General features: G+C 46.0%; 2 protein-coding genes across 5 annotated transcripts; one reads left to right on the top strand and one right to left on the bottom strand.

Annotated features, from left to right (window-relative positions):
• The first annotated feature begins 132 nt into the window (after positions 1-132).
• Positions 133-534, top strand: LOC135390534 (transmembrane protein 203-like). Its single transcript, XM_064620228.1, has one exon. It carries the CDS (start codon positions 133-135, stop codon positions 532-534), a length of 402 nt encoding a protein of 133 aa, XP_064476298.1.
• Positions 535-887: 353 nt separating this feature from the next.
• LOC135392638 (uncharacterized protein DDB_G0271670-like) lies at positions 888-7,982 on the bottom strand. 4 transcript variants are annotated; one of them, XM_064623350.1, is made up of 4 exons: positions 7,859-7,982; positions 3,720-3,935; positions 2,234-3,076; positions 888-1,784 (listed from the first exon to the last, which is right to left on the bottom strand). In XM_064623350.1, the coding sequence occupies exons 1-4, from the start codon at positions 7,879-7,881 to the stop codon at positions 1,664-1,666; spliced, it is 1,203 nt and encodes a 400-aa protein (XP_064479420.1). In that variant the 5' UTR covers positions 7,882-7,982; the 3' UTR covers positions 888-1,663. The 4 variants fall into 4 exon arrangements, with proteins under 4 accessions (XP_064479420.1, XP_064479422.1, XP_064479423.1 ...); XM_064623352.1 differs by having other exon boundaries at positions 888-1,769; XM_064623353.1 differs by lacking the exon at positions 7,859-7,982 and adding an exon at positions 6,121-6,175.
• Between the last annotated feature and the right edge of the window lie 9,930 nt (positions 7,983-17,912).

The following is a 17,912-nucleotide window of genomic DNA, read 5'->3' as shown; positions in this document are numbered from 1 at the left end:
TCATCCCGATTTATGTGAAATGATGCGTTGAATTTGGCACCGCATAGTCCGCAGGTGCCAAATTTCCCATGGGGAATTACAGCAGACGACAAAAACCTGCCGCGTCGGACTGAAAACACCGATGAAGGTGCCATGTTCACACTGAAGGAACTTGCCCGCTGGTTGGGGCTGACAGTTTTCGAGATGTTTGTGGACGTACTAGCAGTGATGATCTTCTCTGTGATGGTTGTGTTGAAGTTGGACAATGCATTAGATATCTCTTGGTGGACGGTGTTTGTGTCCCTGTTCATCTGCGACGGACTAAACGCCTACTTCTGCGTCATCGTTTTCATACGGCAGTACTTAGAAGGCATCTACAAAGCTGGTGCGTTTCGTGCCCTTTGGAGCTTCGTTCAGCTACTACTTATGTTCTTATTCAAGCTTCTGTTGTGCCTCAAGCTAGAAGGACAGAGACATTTAGTCTACTCAGAAGTGTTTAGCCCGCTTTTCATATTCCTCATGTTAGTCATGGTGCGTGCCTGTCAGCTGCATTAGTATCGGGGGAACTTATAATTGTACATATGCGGTATACGAGATACAGTATTATTTCAATGCAGGGTTCGGGAAACCGTGCGAATGATCAAACTTTGTACATATGCGCATGTTATTAGTTTTTATAAAGTATTTATTGCCTGAGTGTGAAATGGAAATACATTTCCATATCGTGGACCACAGTATCCGCCTTGTGTCAATTGTTTTGCGGAAAAAACTTATTCACTCTTGCACTTTTTGAGCAAATGTGGCTTTTTTTGTGCACTACGCCAAACTTCACCGACAAAATTCGTACCCGTTCTTGCAAGAACTTCAGTGTGTCGTAACTTTGTAGTGAATGACAACGACTCACACCGTGCGTTTTTCCTTAGGAAATACGAGGTACATTTTTATTTCATTCACATTCAGACAAGAGTAGATCCATGGCATAACACAGCTAAGATATGTGAATAAATAAATATGCCCTACATGAACAAGGAAAGGGAAAAGGGTAGCGCCTTGCATTTCAATTCTCGTATCGTTTTTAGCAGCGGGTACTTCCATGTGAAAGGGCCCTATGCAGTATATAAATAGTGGAGCAACTTATTTCTAGAGAGCTTTGTGCAAATGAAATATTTGTAATCGTAGTCATACAAAAAAACAAAAAAAAACAAATATTGCATCGTAGAAGTTGCAAGCCCAGATACAAGGATCAAAACCCAATGCTCCCCCATAACCTTTCAAGAACGACGTCAACATCGTGTGGCTTGTATTCTAATACGAGACTACAGAATTATGATGAGCAAATATGTGCAATTAAGTCGATGACAAATGCGAAGGGTGTGACAAAAAAAAAATGGAGATGATGGTATGAGTGATTGATTGATTGATTGATTAGTGCAGCCATGGGACGTGAAGGGGTGACTACAGTCGGCCCAGCCGAAGTTACAAGATAAAGGGGACTTAAATTAGACCAGATGATAAACAACTCAGCACCTCACTGTTACTTTCCGCACCCAGTGTGGTACTTGCAACATGAAGTGCAGGATTGGAAACGAGTTTGATTTGAGCGCTTAAGTAGTCAGCTGTTTGTTCGGTTTTGTGGGAAGTGAAGATCGTGGGGATGTTCATTTGTTTGAAGGCTCCTACGGGGTTAGCACTTGTACCGAACACACTTGGTCGACTCGGAAGTGAGGGCGGCGGACTTGAAGACTCCCATCTTGTTGGTCATCCATCCAGGGGCAAACTTCTCCATGATTCTGTCAGGGAGGAGACTAGAATGAAAAGTGATTCCACATTGTTTGCTTCACGTGGTCGAGGTACTTGTTACGGGGGTTAGTTGGAAGTTATATGAGAGAAGTTCGGTATGAAGTGGCAACTGAGTTTATATCATTTTATGTTACTTTATATTTATATATATATATTTATTTTTTATATCTACGTTACATTGCATTTTAGGATATTCTTTGTGCCAATAGTACTCCGCAGTGCATTCAGGTGAGGGTGGTTTATCTAGAATTGCAAGCACAGGGAGGGAGTCCACTACGACAGTTACACTAACATCTTTACGTCTCGTTGCAGACATGTATCTGAAACTGAGATAATGATAAGACCCCTGTGGGGCTGTCATCAAACATTTTTTGGGGGGGATTTGGATAAGTCACTGATAAGCCTGGATAAGCCACAGTGTCTGATTAACAACATAACATCTTCCCCTACTTACGCCAAGAAAGCCGATTTGCCGCGGACACCGCTGACGGCATCGCCCAGCTCACAGACGATCCTGTTCATGCACTCTTCACTCTCAACGGCCGCTCTGTAGATCTTGAAGTACTTCTCCAGCCTCTCTGCGTAATCTCCGATGTTGGTACGAGGATCGTCCACAGACCTCTTCTTCTTGCCGCTCAGACTGGTCACTGTTGGAATCAGGAGACCGAGACCCGCCAGAGCCAGGAGGGGCATAATCATGGAACCCAGACCGTAGTATCTCTTGGAAGTGTCGTAGTTTCCTTGGTAAGACGGTGACCCACCGGCATAATTTCCGTAATGAGATCCTGGATGTCCTTGCTGAGCGTGCTGCGCGTACTGGGCGTACTGCTGTTGAGCTGCGGCGATCTGTGGTCCGTACTGTTGTGCCAACTGCGCTAACTGAGCGTACTGTGCTGGACTGTAGCCTCCGCCAGACTGCTGGCTCGCGGCATATGCTTGAAGTTGCTGCTGGTACGTCGCAGCTGCAGCGGCATTGTACGCGTCAGCGCCACCAGCCGAGTTCTGGACGTAGCCGGAGCTTCCGTCGGAACTGCCGCCATAGCCGGAAGAAGAACTGCCACTTTGGTCGTAGCCCCCGGCTGATCCCGAAGACACACTGGCGTAGTTCTGTGCCGCGCTTGCTTGGTAGTCTGACTCGGAGCCACCGCTGGAAGCCTGGTGGCTATTCTTGGAGCCAGGGTAGTAGTAGTAATAGAGGTTGTTGTTTGGACTGGGTTGGCTCTGATAGTTCGTGCTGGAAGCCTGAGCATCGTAGCCTCCGCTGGTGCCGCCGTAGCCGCCAGCACTCGAAGGGTACCTGGAAGGCAGGTTCTTTGAATGTAGCCGAGGCAAAGCCTTCGAGACATGCTGGAACTTCGGAGGAACCTCTTAGCTTCGTATGGAACAGGGGTAAAGGTATAGCTTCGATGTTAGATCACCAGTTTTTAACGCTATTATTTACTTCAGCTGGTAGTCCTCTTGTCATTTAACTTGGAAATATCGCGCTAATTTTCTCGTTGCATAGGAAAATATGACAATGTCTATAAAAGATTTGCATGGGATGTCTACACAGATAATTTATATGTCTACAAGACTCGCAACAGCGCATTTCTGAATCACTTTGTCAATGGACCACTTACTGTGTGGTCAAGGCACCTGCGAATTCGATTAGAGCTTTTAGGCAAAAACTCTTTCAACGTGCTTGTACAGATCGAAACATCAATCGATTGATTAACTGCAAAATGTGGATATGTTGAGTCCTACGACTGTCCTGTCTTGTCATACGACAAGTCCTCTCATCCTTCTAGGGCGTTTAGGGCTTGAAGCAATCGCTAGCCTCGTTGACAACACTGTTGCAAATTCCTTTGACAACCTCGAGGGTCCGTAGAAATACTCGAAAACATCTGCCACGGCATACTAAACAAATCCTGTCACGCTACCCAGCGTACCAAGACACCTACCCGGATGAACCACCATAGGATGAAGACGAAGAAGACGGCGAGTAAACTGGGTGACTAGCCGAAGCTGCTGCGCTGAAGTCATCTCGTTTGGTCGACGTGACAGCTGCGGCAGACGACGAAGACGATGACGAGGAGGAGGAAGATGGGGAAGATGGAGATGCAGCAGAGGAGATTCCCAGCAGGGCGAGCAGCAACACTGTCCTTGTCATTTTGTGCCTGCAAGGACAGAAAGGCAGATTCGTGAAAATTCTGGCAAAGGCTCCAGAAAGCACTGTTATACCAGCAGTGAACCTACGAGTCACGAGACTGAGAACGCGAGATCGATCTATTGCTGAACGGTGCTTCTGCACGAAAAAGTAGTCCCAATGATGTTGCCGCTATAACCGTGCATTTCACACCAGCGACATTCCCCGCAGAAGCGGAAGACGCGAAAAACGTCATAGCTTTCTGAGCGCGAGCTCTCAACGTCCAGTGTTCACGTACACTGCTAACCGTGGGGAATGTCCTGCGACACAGCTACAAGATATTCCGTAGCAGACGACAAGAAAGACGCAAACGGTGTCGTCTGCTAAGTGTCGTCTGCTAAGTTGCTCGGTACGCCACTCCCTATTTTCGGCACCGTGTGAATGCTCAACGTAACACGGGATGGAACTTCATCGCTGCGAGCAGTGTTTTCGCATTTTCTTCCACTAGAATCTTCCGTAACGATGTCGCTCGTGTGAACACACAGTAACTGTCTCTCTTCAAGTCAGTTGTCAGAGACTGAACAGGACCATGGACAATGGTTGCAGCTCATGCGCGGGCGTCGCTCTTCGAGATGGTGTGTATCCTTATGAGGATAGCATTTCGTCATTCGCCCATATTTACTTGTACCGCCAGAAAAAAAAAGAAAAGAAAAAAAAAACAGTTCCCTGCTAGACTCCTCTTGCAATACACAACCACTTACAGCAAAACCCATTGAAATATAGCTAACTATACCCTATCAAACTACGCATTTCCTCATTAGCTTCTGCTCACATGCACCGTCGGACTATTTCGACCTTATAGTCCAAACCTGGGCAACGCCACATGCCCTAAAACAAGGATAATAGTCTCGCGCCAAAACTTTGGAGATGGGTCCGTCGACCCCTACGATGATTCCACGTAACGCTATAACAACACCTGCTAATGGATAAAACTTGAGGTCACGGACGAGTGAGTCCTTCTCACGGTGGACTTCCTTCCAGATTTCCGCGGCGAGATCAAAACGGACGCGAAAAACAGACATCTTTTATAAAGTAGGTTGAACAAAAGCAGAAAAGCGAGAGAGAGAGAGAGAGAAAGACAGGGATTCGAAAGTAGGTCGGCACAAAAGAGACAGACATCAAAGTTGACCTTGAACTTGAAGACGTGCTGTCGCGTGTGCATAAACCTGTTCCCATAGGCCTCTATTTGTTGTTTGCTCCTGGGCTCCAGATAAGGCTAATAAAAGTGGGACGAAAACAAAGACACGTCATGTCCTGGTATTGTTCTTCGACAGCACTAAATTGTGCCGCAGGGCAACGGCTTCCGCTTCGACGGTTCCTCGTGATGATGCCTGCGTCAGACATTCAGCGACATAAGGGTTCGTAACATCCACTGTAACATGATGTCATCACGCCGCCATAACGGTTCGGAATGTGCATTATGTTGATCGACAACACTGGAAAGAACGCGGTGTTGTCTTCGATATTTCCGCGTTATTTTGACTCATTCAGGAAACAACATATCCGACGGGTGGGGATAAGTTTGTACAAGGAAGTGAGAAAATACCGCTCCTGCTATACACCGACACTGCGAGAGACATCACGTGACCACTTCAGTGAATACCGCCAACATTCCATTTGGGATGAAGCGGGTGACCACAGATTGGACTCGATTGCGAAAGCGAGGGGTAGAAAGAGGGGACAAGGACTCACTAACTTTCATAAAGGCTACACATTCATGGTCGTACAGTGAAACCAGACGCATTAAAATGTTAATAAAAAATAAATTGAGCTATCTCTTTTTAACGTACGAGCGACAGCAACACATGTGAGGAAGTCGTCTAACTTCAATCGTTCGGACATTCACGAGGAACCGCTCATACAAAAATGACGTCAGTCACGCAATCGTCGCCGAGAAAACAAATTTCCAGTGTCACTAAGCCTACAACCTATACCAGCCTGCCAATCCAGCTCGGAGGCTTCGAGACCAGCTCACAAATACACGCAAGCAAGTGTCATTGGATCACGTACATTTGCGTCGTCGCTTCAGCCAACCCGGATGTACGCGAAAAAACCTCCGATACCAAAAGCAAACATATTTCAACCCCCTCATACCGCTCCCCTTAACTAACGCCTCTAACAAAACCGATAGAAGCCACCATAAAGGACTTATTCACCTTCGACACGAACGACGACACAATCAAAAGTCCCGGACGTACCACAACAGGATGCTTCTCCTCTGGTGATCTGAAGACAGTGACCAGAAAGTGGATCTCAAACCCAGTCCTCCTCTCTCAACCGGGATGACCCAGTCCCGGGAAAGAGGGGGTGCGGCATAGTATATGACGACGCCCGGAGCCTCGTCTTGGGAATACCAGGACAGCGGGTCAAGGGGCTGACCGAGGGCGAGGGAAAAAATACTTCCCTCGCATCCTTCCCCCTTAGCAGGACCGTTATGTCTAAATGACGTCAATAGGATTCGAAGCCAGGAACGTAGAGAGAAAATTAAAAAAAAAAGCATGAAAAGCAGAAGACACGTTTCGTCTGCGTGACAGGTCAGATAATGCAGGTGTTGCTCCCGTGGAAGCTGAAGCATGATTGATGTCTGAAAGATGGTCAGTGATGAGTGTGGATTTCGATGAGTGTGGAATTCGGATCATATATATTTTCTCTTCCTTTAATTTAAAATTACAAAATTAGTTGAAGTGATGGTACCACTGTGATTTAGGATTGACTATTGGTTGACTGTATCCAAATAGCATATACATACTGTAGAACAATTCTACGCGAAGTGGATTGCTGCGCGTAAGCACGTATTACGTATTGTCATCAAGTAGGAGAACTACCTATGGAGGTAGTCCTCTATTGAAGACTGGAGGACGGAGTTAGTGAAGCAGGAGTGTTTGCGAGGGATTGTGCAGATTCACTACCTGAGGATTACTTGAGCAATTCATGAATTATCACCATATTGTTCTATATCGGTGCGCAATGTATTACGCGATCTACCATCGCAAGTGTCCTCGGTCGCTTCAACGCGGAAATTCCTGTCGAAATGCTGCCTTCCGGAGATGAGGACCTTTGACTCCTCCTCTCATGACATGTGATTATGTGAATTTCATTGCTCGAATGTTGGTAAGACAACTTTTCGAATCGCGGTGCAAGAAATGCACAATCCATGAACATCAGAGTAGAATGCAATAAATCTGGTATAGACTCTAATAATGTAACATCCCCTTGAATTAGAGGGAAGACACAAGGTTTCATGTTTTGTCTTATGTCTTCCGTCAAACTCAAGGAAATTGTACCTTAATCGAACGTAGTGTCTTTGTGAGTATGCTGAACAATCTCTTTGAAAGAATACCGTGGTGTGACCGCATGAAGAAGCTATTGATATCACAAGTATTTCAAAGTCCTAGGTTTGCTCTGTCTGATTCTGGGACATTACATGTTGCAACATTACCATGTTAAACAATCCCACGTAAGTGTATTGTATATGAATTTGACCCGATGGTGCTTGTTCCACCTGCCTGTTTCACAGACTCCTCTGTTGTCAGTACTTCCCATATGTACTCCGATTACACACTTTCAACCTGGGTTGATTAGGAGTGCACAACACAGAGAGGATCTCAAAGCTATACTGTGTCGGTCCTCCGTCTCTCTAAGGTACTAATTGCAGTGTCGCTAAGTAACTCGTCCTGATTTTACTTCTGCCATATGCGTGTCGCCAATGTCTAAGACGTTTAAATCCAGATGATATAAAGCAGAAGCGATCACTAAATGGCAAATAAGGAACAATCAATAAATGGAACATTCCGCCGGATTCCTATTTGTTATATACCACTAGTGGTACGCAGACGACATTGAGTTGCAGACGACATTGAGTTGCAGACGCGCTGATCCCATGACGGGTCTCACCTCTGATCCATTTTGGAGGACATGGAAAAAAGTCCTATTGGTAGGGGGTAGAAAAATCCGAGCGCTGCACAATCCTTGGTCGTAAATATCTCTTCTATGCACAGCACGGAATGATCACGGCTGGATCGACTAGTATTTTTCTGCTTGTTGCGTCTCGTTGGGGGATAAATACCGGGTAGGGAGGAGCCAAGAAGCCACGTGATGCTAGACTGAATGGCGATGAACGCTGACTGGATGCAGGAACGCGTCACCTAGTTTCGGCGGCGTCGCCTTGCTCTTGAAGACTTCGCCTTGGCCACCGAGGGTAGGTTTCCGCGTTCTCGTTGAGTCGTTCAACCACAGGGTCAAGGTCGCCTCCGGTGCCGTTTTGAAGACAGTAGGTCTCCGGAACAGTGAGCTTGTCCGGCTGCATCTGTTTTTTTTTCAGTGACCAACAGAGAAGCACTCGGGCAGGCGCCGGGAAAGACACGCGATATTGCATTCTACTGCAATCAACCAAAGTACCCGTGGTACTGCCATGAGCAAACGAGGAATTTATCAAGCCACTGTTTGCAGACAGTCACTAGCATATATGGTACTTGGGGGGGGGGGGTATTGCATTGGGGAGGGGGGGGCAATATTGCAGCGGCGGGGCCACGGCCGGGGAGGGGGCGTTTTGATTTCGGGAATTCGAATCCCCCAGAATCGTACCTTTGGTAGTGCATTTAGGAGAGGGAAACCGATGCAGAGTCCTCCTCCCCTATGTACGGTCCCTATATATTTTTCTGGCTACGCCAAAGAAATTTAAAACGTAAATAATTTTCTGAATATCTGAGTTTGAATGTTCCATTCTCTAGCAATAGACCTTTCCTTGTTTGTAAACAAATGACGTCATAGTGTTCGACAGCGCCACCAATTTGGTAGAGTTGAACTACACTCGAAGCTATAGGGGCCTACAAGGTCGCGCCCAGGGAATTACGATGGTCCCTGAAAGAAACGCGACCTTCGGTGCTATACTTTTCTTTCAATAGAAGGCAGCGAACAAGCGGCCATTCGTGGAACCCAGGCCTCCCGTTCTGATTTGTTTCGGTTTCGGTTTATCTACCAACGTCGTGATGACGTTTCTCGGGTAGAGGGGTCTATCAATGCGTACTAAGTTCATTAATCCGACACCATGGGAGTATAGAGCGCAGGAACTGCGCTCTGTAGTAGTACAGTACCGGCGCTACTATATAGTAGCACCGCTAGTAGCGCCATAGTAGTAGTAGCGCGTATTATAGTAGCGCCGCTACGTAAGAACTTGCAGCGCCTGCTCTGGTATCTGTGGTATGGTTATGGTGTCAGTTGCGTGCCATAACAGTTAGCTTTGCCTCAAATGTTATGCTGATCATTTCTCTGACTACGAGATGAACCTCAGCATGAACCTTGAACTCTGCTCTACAGACCACCACAATGCGTATTACAACAATGGCCTTTAATGCATCAGCTTCTTATTCGACTGCATCGTTTAGCTTCCTTTTTCCAATGGCGTGGGTGTGCAACGTGTAGCTCAAGAGTCAATTAAAGCCAAAAGCCAAAGAAAGTCAAGGATCGTTAAACAAACAAACAAACAAACAAACAAAAAACAGGATAAGTGCTTGAGAAAAGTAAATCCATATCGCGAAAAGCTGTTGCGTCGTCACCCGCTCAGACGACGCAGACGACTGAGAAGAGCATAGCAGACGGTCTATGGCGAACTCTTCGGTCAAAGCCAATGTTGAACAAGTAATCCAGAAGATGTGGGTTCGATCCCTACAGCTGGTTAACCTTTTCAGTGACTTTCATCTTTCAAGCCAATGTTGCTAACTTGCGACGGTAGAAGAAGACAACGCAATGCAGAAGCTGCAACAGTAGAGGCGGATGGGATGGACTATATTTATCGCTTCTTTCGGCAATTAACGTGGGACGTGTTCTTTGTATTTACTTTTCGTTTTCATGGCCATTTTCACTGGTTATACTGACAGAATCGGGTCAGCAATTCTCCGCTATCGCTTTCACAAACAAACGATCGGGCACGGAAAGTTAATGAAACCTATTTGGGGGCTAAAAGCCAGTTGGTCGAGACAGACATTCTACAAATATAAACCAAACGGCTGGGTCATTATTCTTAAGCGTGGCATATATACAAGAAGGATATGCTACCAAAGTCAGATGCGTGAGCAGTGATGCAGAAAAAGGGCCATTTCTACGGAGTTTTTCTATAGCTCAGGCAGGTTTTCAAGGTAATTGGTATTCATCTGCAAAAAGATTGTACTATTTCGTCTGCAACATGTCGTCTGCATTGCATGAAGCACTTGGGGTCGTTCCACGCCAAAAATACAAAGTATAGTCCATCAATACACGAAGGGCGCTGCTCAGCCGTCTCGGGTTTTCGTGCCGATATTCTAAAAATATAGCAAACGAAGGTAATTTCCGGCGAGGACAGACATTGCCTGATCTGATGTTTTTTTTCTTTTTTAATTTCGTGTTAGCGCCGCGGAGTACAGATGTGGGCAGATGGAGAGAGGACAGCAGGAAGGAGTCGGGGGTTAAGATGCGTCCTGGGCCGACTTCAGGGTGAAACTGTGCCGACATTCGTGTGGAAAGTCTTCGGAATAAAGCTCAGGGAAAACTGTGCTGAAAACTTCTGGTGCTGGTTAGTCCACGTTCATGTAGTTCTAAATGTAGTACAGTCATGCTGAACCCGTATTCCAATCCAAAGCTAGGCCTAACTTTATTGGTCGTTGCAGTCTCAAAGTGATCGCACATCACAAGTTGTACCCCTTTTTGCCGCAGGCGGCATGTTGTCTGTTCTTATCGCAGTCTGTTCTGTTATCAAACTATATCACCAACAAGTAAACAAATACAACGGGGGACCACAAAACCAGGTCGAATCTTGACCTCAAATAAAAAGGAGTATAGCACTGCCCTTAAGAAAAAAGCGCTTAAAAAAGGGTGATATAAAACGAAATCAAAGAAGGCACTGTCGAAGTTGTCGCTTTTTTTTATATCTTTTTGTTTACAGACCTAAATTCAAGGTCGAGCAAAGCAGTAAACGATTTAGGCCAACAATTTAACGGGTCCTGTTCTAAGAGAAACAAAATCCTGGTAAGCGTCCTATCACTGTAATGCGAGCAGAAGCAGGGCAGAACCGAGCCTTTCGATGGCAGATAGGATGCTTTGCGGTCGTTATCTCGACTTTCGTCAGCTTAAAAAAGTCACGTTGATGCAGAATCCGTGACGGCATTGCGGGAATGCTGGGAAAAGATACACACGCTACGCTGTGTGGTCCAGTGACACTGTTGGGGGCCAGGCGTAAAAGAGTGCTTATGAAACTGCCGGGGATCTGCTTTGTTCAGCTGCTGTATAGTAGGGCGCACTATAGAGAGAAAGTGGCGCTTTGTTTGATTGAACGATAAGGCGGGTTCACTTGTTTCTGCTTGTGAATACAGGGAAGCTACGTTTTTTTGACTTTCGGGAATTTATAAATAGCAGAAGAACGAAAGAACAAAGCAGACGACAGCGCACACGACATGCTAACGTTTGCAGACGACACGAGCACGAGCTGGTATCTCAGAAACGACGTTAGCTTGGATAATTCCGGTGGACATCACATTGCGAAGTTTGTTTACACGATTAAACATTGACACAGTGTGACACAAAAAGGCAGGCGAGGATTCGCGTGCCGATTAAGTGGAAAGACGGGCAACGACGTCACGGTGTGTATTCCATTTCCGTTTCCGCTCCGTCCTTGCAGACGACGGACGACGACCGAGTGAACTTTGTGTTCTTTTTTTTTTTTTTTTAATGTCGGCCTGTTCTTCTGACCCACAAACGAATGATAACAGCCCCACACAACAATTTGCAGCACAAAAACATCCGTGTGTGCAACCGAAATTTGCAAAGCGAGTAGCATTAAATGTAACGAAAACGAAATCAATTTTTCTTTAGTCTTGCCTGTCATTTTTTCGACGCTGGACAGTCGCTGGGAATAGCTGTGACGACATGACATGGCTTTTAATAGAGAGTAGTGGGTTTTAGTATATCGTACGCTATCGCTCCTGCATACGTTGGTTGTTCTACGCATGCGCAAAACATAAAAAGAGCTTCGCGCATTGAGCGTTATTCGAAAACTTGCTACTAATTGCAAGGTTTCAGCGTCATGTGTCACGTACTAAATTCTACGCACAACCGAACCTCGCAGGAATATATGCACATTTGATGCCTATCCTCAACGCTCGGCCGTTATCGCTGATTTTGCCTGTCTTCTGCTACTGTGAGTGACAAGCAGACGACAGTGAAGAAAGCAGAAAACCCGTACCGAGCACGTCCACGTCATCCAGCTTTGCATTCAGGACGAATGCGTGACGTGTAAGCAATTGTTTTTCACCAAGAGGAGTTTGGCAGACGACAAAAACATTGCGGGACAACGTCGTCTGCTATTCAGAGAAGCGCGTGCTTCATTCAAGTGGGTGGTGATGACCCGATTTAGAAACAGGTTCCCCGCATGGAAACATCCGCCGGGGTTTCCCACACGACTCACGGGAGGTATTCAATTTATCTCGCCGGTGATTGGTATCGATTTTGTCTGCTGTTTCAAGGGTAGTTGAAGTCCGAAGAAGATAAGTGGAGTATTCTCGGACAACAAGGAAAAGCCACGGAGCACGTACATGAAGGGGGAGGGGGGAGGTATTGGCTTATCAGTGACCTAGTTTTATTTTGGATTAGCACAGCTTCAGTTGGTGCTTATCAGCTGAGATATCTTATGAAGCCATTATTATGTATTTGACACATATTAAACTTAATTTTTCAGTTAATTCGCGGCAGTCAATTCGGCAACGCACATTCTCACACAAGGCAACGCAGTCAGTCCGCGAATTAATTCTTGTCTAATATCACCTAGTAAGTTGCTAGCGTCCTCGATGGGGTTTCAACCCGCAACCTGTGTGCCAGCAAGAAGATAAATCTAATAAAACTTGTCATTTTCATACTGCAATGAGAAACTGACTATACCTTTTTTTTACTCTTCTGTCTTACGTTGTCACGTACACAGTGATTCATAATAATGACGTCAACAATCAACCCGAAAGGCGAGCAGAGCAAAATATGAACATGGACACGCATGTAAAGGCTATACCTGGGCCCGTTACCAGTTCGAGGCAATGAGCACGAAAGCTGCATTCCTGTCCCCTCACGACAAGTCACTGCCTTCGGAGATAAAATGTTGAAATACATGGAGCGATGCTGATTTACAACCAGCGTCTCCACGGAACGAGAATGGCTTCCTGTCCGAGCAGCTATTCCGGTTTTTGGACGCAAGAGACGGGGAAGTATAGAAGACCCGTGGGCTCCATGGCTGCCTCAGGAATGTATTCCTATTGACGTCTTGTTCGAGAAATCTACAGAGGACAAGGTCACGTATGCGGACCATGTTGATGCACGAACTTTCGTTATGGTTTCTATTTTTTTTATGCGTGTTGCAGCTTCGAAGCTAGAGTCAGCTGCTTTGGTGCCAGCAACTTACAGCAATACTTGGGAACCTTTATTTTAAAACCTCGCAGGTTTTTTTTAATTTGTATTCACGTTGTAACACATTCGTCGTAAACTTACCTAAGGAGCTGACACTCTCGTTAACGCTCAGCCATAAGCCAATGAGGATTAGAATTGTCGGTCTTGTGGGGGTTCCCCTCACGTTTCGACGGCTGTTTCAGCTGTAGGATCGCACTGAGAAAAGACAAATCCACCAGCTGTACACTTTTACTCTCGAGATTCTCAAAGCGCAAAATCCTACACGTCTATTTGCCGTTAAAGCTATACGCGAGCGCAATTCACTACAACCATGCAGCACGTCCCCCATCAACGTCCCTTCTTCAGTCTCTATGTACAGAACACCCCTGGTGTGCGTCAGATCTTATCGAGTTCGTCGTACTCGTCGTCCTTTGTCATGGCAGCCGCTGAATTATTCCTTGCAGCCTTTGGCACCTTGACGCCCAACGCAGAGTTCGCTCGTGCACCAGCTGTGATGTTGCCAGAAACAGGATCGGTGAAGTTGCCGGTGAACGTTATGTTGGCCATGGCGAGCCTCGCCATCGCTGGATGAAGGTCGAGCTCGACCTGTTTAGAAGACCTGGGTCTGAAAGCGACCGCCAGCGCGACTGCGATGATGACCCCTACTAAGACGGCAGCCGCCAGCATCATGGTGATCTTCGACTTGCGGAGGTTGTGAACTGGAGACGATGTCTGTTGGCTCCTCAGCAGGAGCTCCGTGCCTGACGACGCACTGCGAAGCATGGTGAACATTGTGGGCGTCGAGCGGCCTTCTGCGGACGTCCAGGTGACGTTCGGAGGACTTAGGCGGGCGCCTAGCCGCAGCGGGCAGACACAGGACGGGGCTAGAACGACAGACTCGTCTGCGCGAGCAGTGAATCTCGTCGCGTGCAGCGATCATGGGCCTCACCCATCTCTTCGTCTTTGGATGTGATGGTTTGCGTTGGAAATGATAATCATAATAAATGACGATGATGATATTCATAATAAATGATAATGACAATCGTTCATAATTGCTCCTCCCTCCAACGTTCCACACGAGAAATCCCACGACTTCCTTCACCAAATCACCTCACTAATGTGACTTCCGTCAGCGAACGGACACGACTAGTAGATTTTTCTCTTATTAGGAAAATTTCATGCGCGAAAAAAACAAAAAAAAAACAGAAAAACAAAACAAAAACGTGCAATCGCTGTCGGAGGAGGGCATGATGCATGCTCCAGATTGGAGACTGATGGCGGTGCTTTTTCGGGGGAATGCTTCTCCAATAAATAATAAAAAGTACGTCGCCTCCTGGGCACTCGTTGACCTTGCCGCAGTCATGCACCGTTGCCCCCTAGTGGTGTTCGGCGAAATGAAAAGCAACAATAACGCGCCGTAAATATAGGTTTCCTGCTGCGGGCGCCGCCGATCTCAGAGACCTCCGCGGCAACAAGTTGGTAAAACTGTAAAACGCGGATGAGTTCTTGACGACTCCTTTTTTTTTTCTTTTTTCTTTTTGGCTAATGCTCACCTGAGCATGTGGGTCATCGTGGAGCGGTTTGCAACGTAAGGTGTTCCGTAAATGATTGCGCCTATTATGGTAGGTGTAGATGTAGGAAATAGCACAGTTTCCCTCCTGAACGCGTGCTTGGCTTGGAATTCCGTGGGCTTCTTGTTAAGTGTGGGGACTTGTCACCGACGTAAATTGTTGTGCACGGAGCATTTTTTTGTTTTGTTTAGCATTTGGGTATGTTGTACGTTTTGTCTTTCTCGTTCAGCACCGCTACACATGTGAGAAAGCCTATATATAGCATATACCAAGTGTAAAACTAAAACCAAGAGAAAGAAGTATGTCTACTCAATGTACGACTTGTACTTTCGTACTTGGGCTTACTTACCTAGACTTAATTACTTCAACTTACTTCGGCTCAGTTACTTGGAAATAACTTGCTCACCTTCTTAGGCCTATAATTGGGCTTACTTACGCCCATTTACTTGAACTTAGTTTGACTTAATTACGCGAATTTTCTAATTTACTTCAGCTACTTCAAGCTCACTTATTTGAACTTACTTACGTTAACTCGGACTTAAAGCTCACCCTGTTACTGCTTACCTCGACTTTTGATGACTGCTTTCTTTTCATAGCACATACCTATATCACACCTCTAAACACATCCTCTCTCCTCCCCGCACGAAAAAAAACAAAAACAAAACAAGTGTATTAAAAACAGAAAATAAGCCGCTGGGTAAAAAGAAAATGTTTGTATATTTATTTATTCAATCCCTCAGGGCCAGAGGCTGTATACAGTGTGCAATGCCTAAACTTTCTACCCTCGACCGGCAAACTGTTTTCGGCGATGTCGATGCGGCTGCCCCAGTGACTGCGTGGTGACTTCCTTGCACTGGACGGAAAACAGCCTGTGTCTTCCTGTACCAAGAGCAACGAGATGCGGTCTAAAGGGAAGTCATGTTGACGGAAACACCCCTGCAGGAGATGACCCGCGTTGCTCCGATCACCCAACTATTTCCATAACGACCCCTCGGGCGCTTCCAAGGAGGCATTAGCAGAACAGAAACACGCATCCTCGGCTGCGCTTCACCGGTTGGTTCCAGTTGATCTCTGCTCACGGGGTACGTGCGGAAATTATGTAATCGCGGAAGGGGTAAGCTTAAAGGGAGGAAAATAGGGCACCTATAGGGTTATAGCGACGTTATTAATTAGATGAGTTGCATTTAAAAATAAATACTGAAACTAACCAGTCGCTATACCAAACTATGCGAGAAGGGGCGCAGACTAAAGCTCAGCGGACATAAGCTCACCGGACAAAAGCTCACCGCTTTACTTGCCTCTTCTTTGTAACTGCTTTATTTATTACATTCTTGGGAACAAGTCAATCAAAGTCTCATTCTTTGAGTTGGCTGAGGAGGAAAATTTACTTTTCGCACCTGTCGAGACTGACCAAGGAGAGGCTTTAGGTATTTCACACGTTGGGAAGTAGATTCAGTTCATGTAGAATATGCACCCGCTGAGACTGACGAAGGTTAGGTCAGGAGAGCCTCTTACGTATTTCACACGATTTTGAGGATTTTTATGATCATGAAAATAAATGTTCCACTTTAAAAAGAGGCGGGCTATTGCGGGTGAGCCTTTTGTCCGGGAGCCATGCGAGAACACTGTGGAATGATGGAAGTCAGTCCAGGATCTCGGGAAGAATTGCTCACAACCAGAGATACAATGCGGACATTTTTATTTCTCCAGCGTTCCATACCTATACTACGCTAACTTTCATAATAACTAGAGTAAAGGTACATGAGTGTCGAACTAGATATGTCCGGATCTCAATTTTTTTTTGTCCTTTCTATTGTCTACTTCGTTACGGGTCAGCAGCTCGAGCTGCGTGGTGAGATTACTGAAAAAAAAAAAAAAAAAAAAAAAAAAAAAGCTGCTGCTGCTTCATAAAACTTTCAAATATAGCTTGAATATTGTTGCTAAATAAGGCTGGAGTTATGTACGACTCTGGATATCAGCGTGGATTACAACATCTTCACTCGCCCGTAAAACACGAAAAAAGAAAAAAAAAGAGAGAAGGGGAAATGCCTTCCATTCTTGCAATGACGTCATAAATATTGCACATGTCAATATGTGCACACCAAAGCCCTGGTCACGATCCCGGAAAAGCAGCCACAGAGCGGTAGCAGACGACAGGCAGGCGCGCAGGCGCCATCTACCATCCACGGTTTCGTTGCAGACGACACTTGGCAGAGCGAGTTTTGACGTACTACTGCAAATTATACAACATCAGTTAAGTTCTATGTTATGACAACATCCCGTGACCGCTGAACATAAGACCGGCAGCGTGGATCCCGTTACTTTGACATTGCATTCCAGGGTGTGTTGGGAGGGGAGTGACCCAGTTTCCAAAGAGGGATGCTTTGACGCGATCGTAATTGCCTTCTGTTGCCGGTGCAGCTCCGCGACTGGCACTAGAAAAATATCCCAGCAGGATGAAAGAGGGAGGGAGAAAGAAATTTCTCTTACTCGTACCCTCTCTCCGCATGCCAGCTACTGACCAGAATCCAAATTGCTTCAGAAAATACCGAAAACACTGAATAAGATCACCCACCCGACAGGTGTCTAAAGAAGGTAATAAAAAAGAAAAGAAGGTGTAGCATTCTTGATACCTTTCGTAAACGTAAACTGAAGACTTGAGACGTCCAGCGTTGGCAGATGAACATCTTCAGTTTTCCCTTGAATGTACACGTTGTCGAATGTGTTTTTAACCCCCACCTCCACCCACATTTTTTTCTCCTTTTTTTTTATCTCTGTGCTTGTAGTACTGGATAAATCAGTCAACAGACAACAGCAGATTGTCTTATACACTCAGCCGGTCGCAAACATGATTTGAAGTACGCGCGCTGTCAGTGGCTTTCGAAAACTGCCTCGCCATCTGTTAGCAGGTTGTGGAACTGACGTCACGAGCGAATAATGCGGTATCCTCCCGTTCCTCCGAATTTCTGCAATAGTAA

The sequence above is a fragment of the Ornithodoros turicata genome, chromosome 4 (genome assembly GCF_037126465.1).
Source record: "Ornithodoros turicata isolate Travis chromosome 4, ASM3712646v1, whole genome shotgun sequence".
Classification (NCBI taxonomy): Eukaryota; Metazoa; Arthropoda; class Arachnida; order Ixodida; family Argasidae; genus Ornithodoros; species Ornithodoros turicata.
Note: the sequence above shows the minus strand (reverse complement) of the source record. Positions and strands in the feature narration are given on the sequence as shown.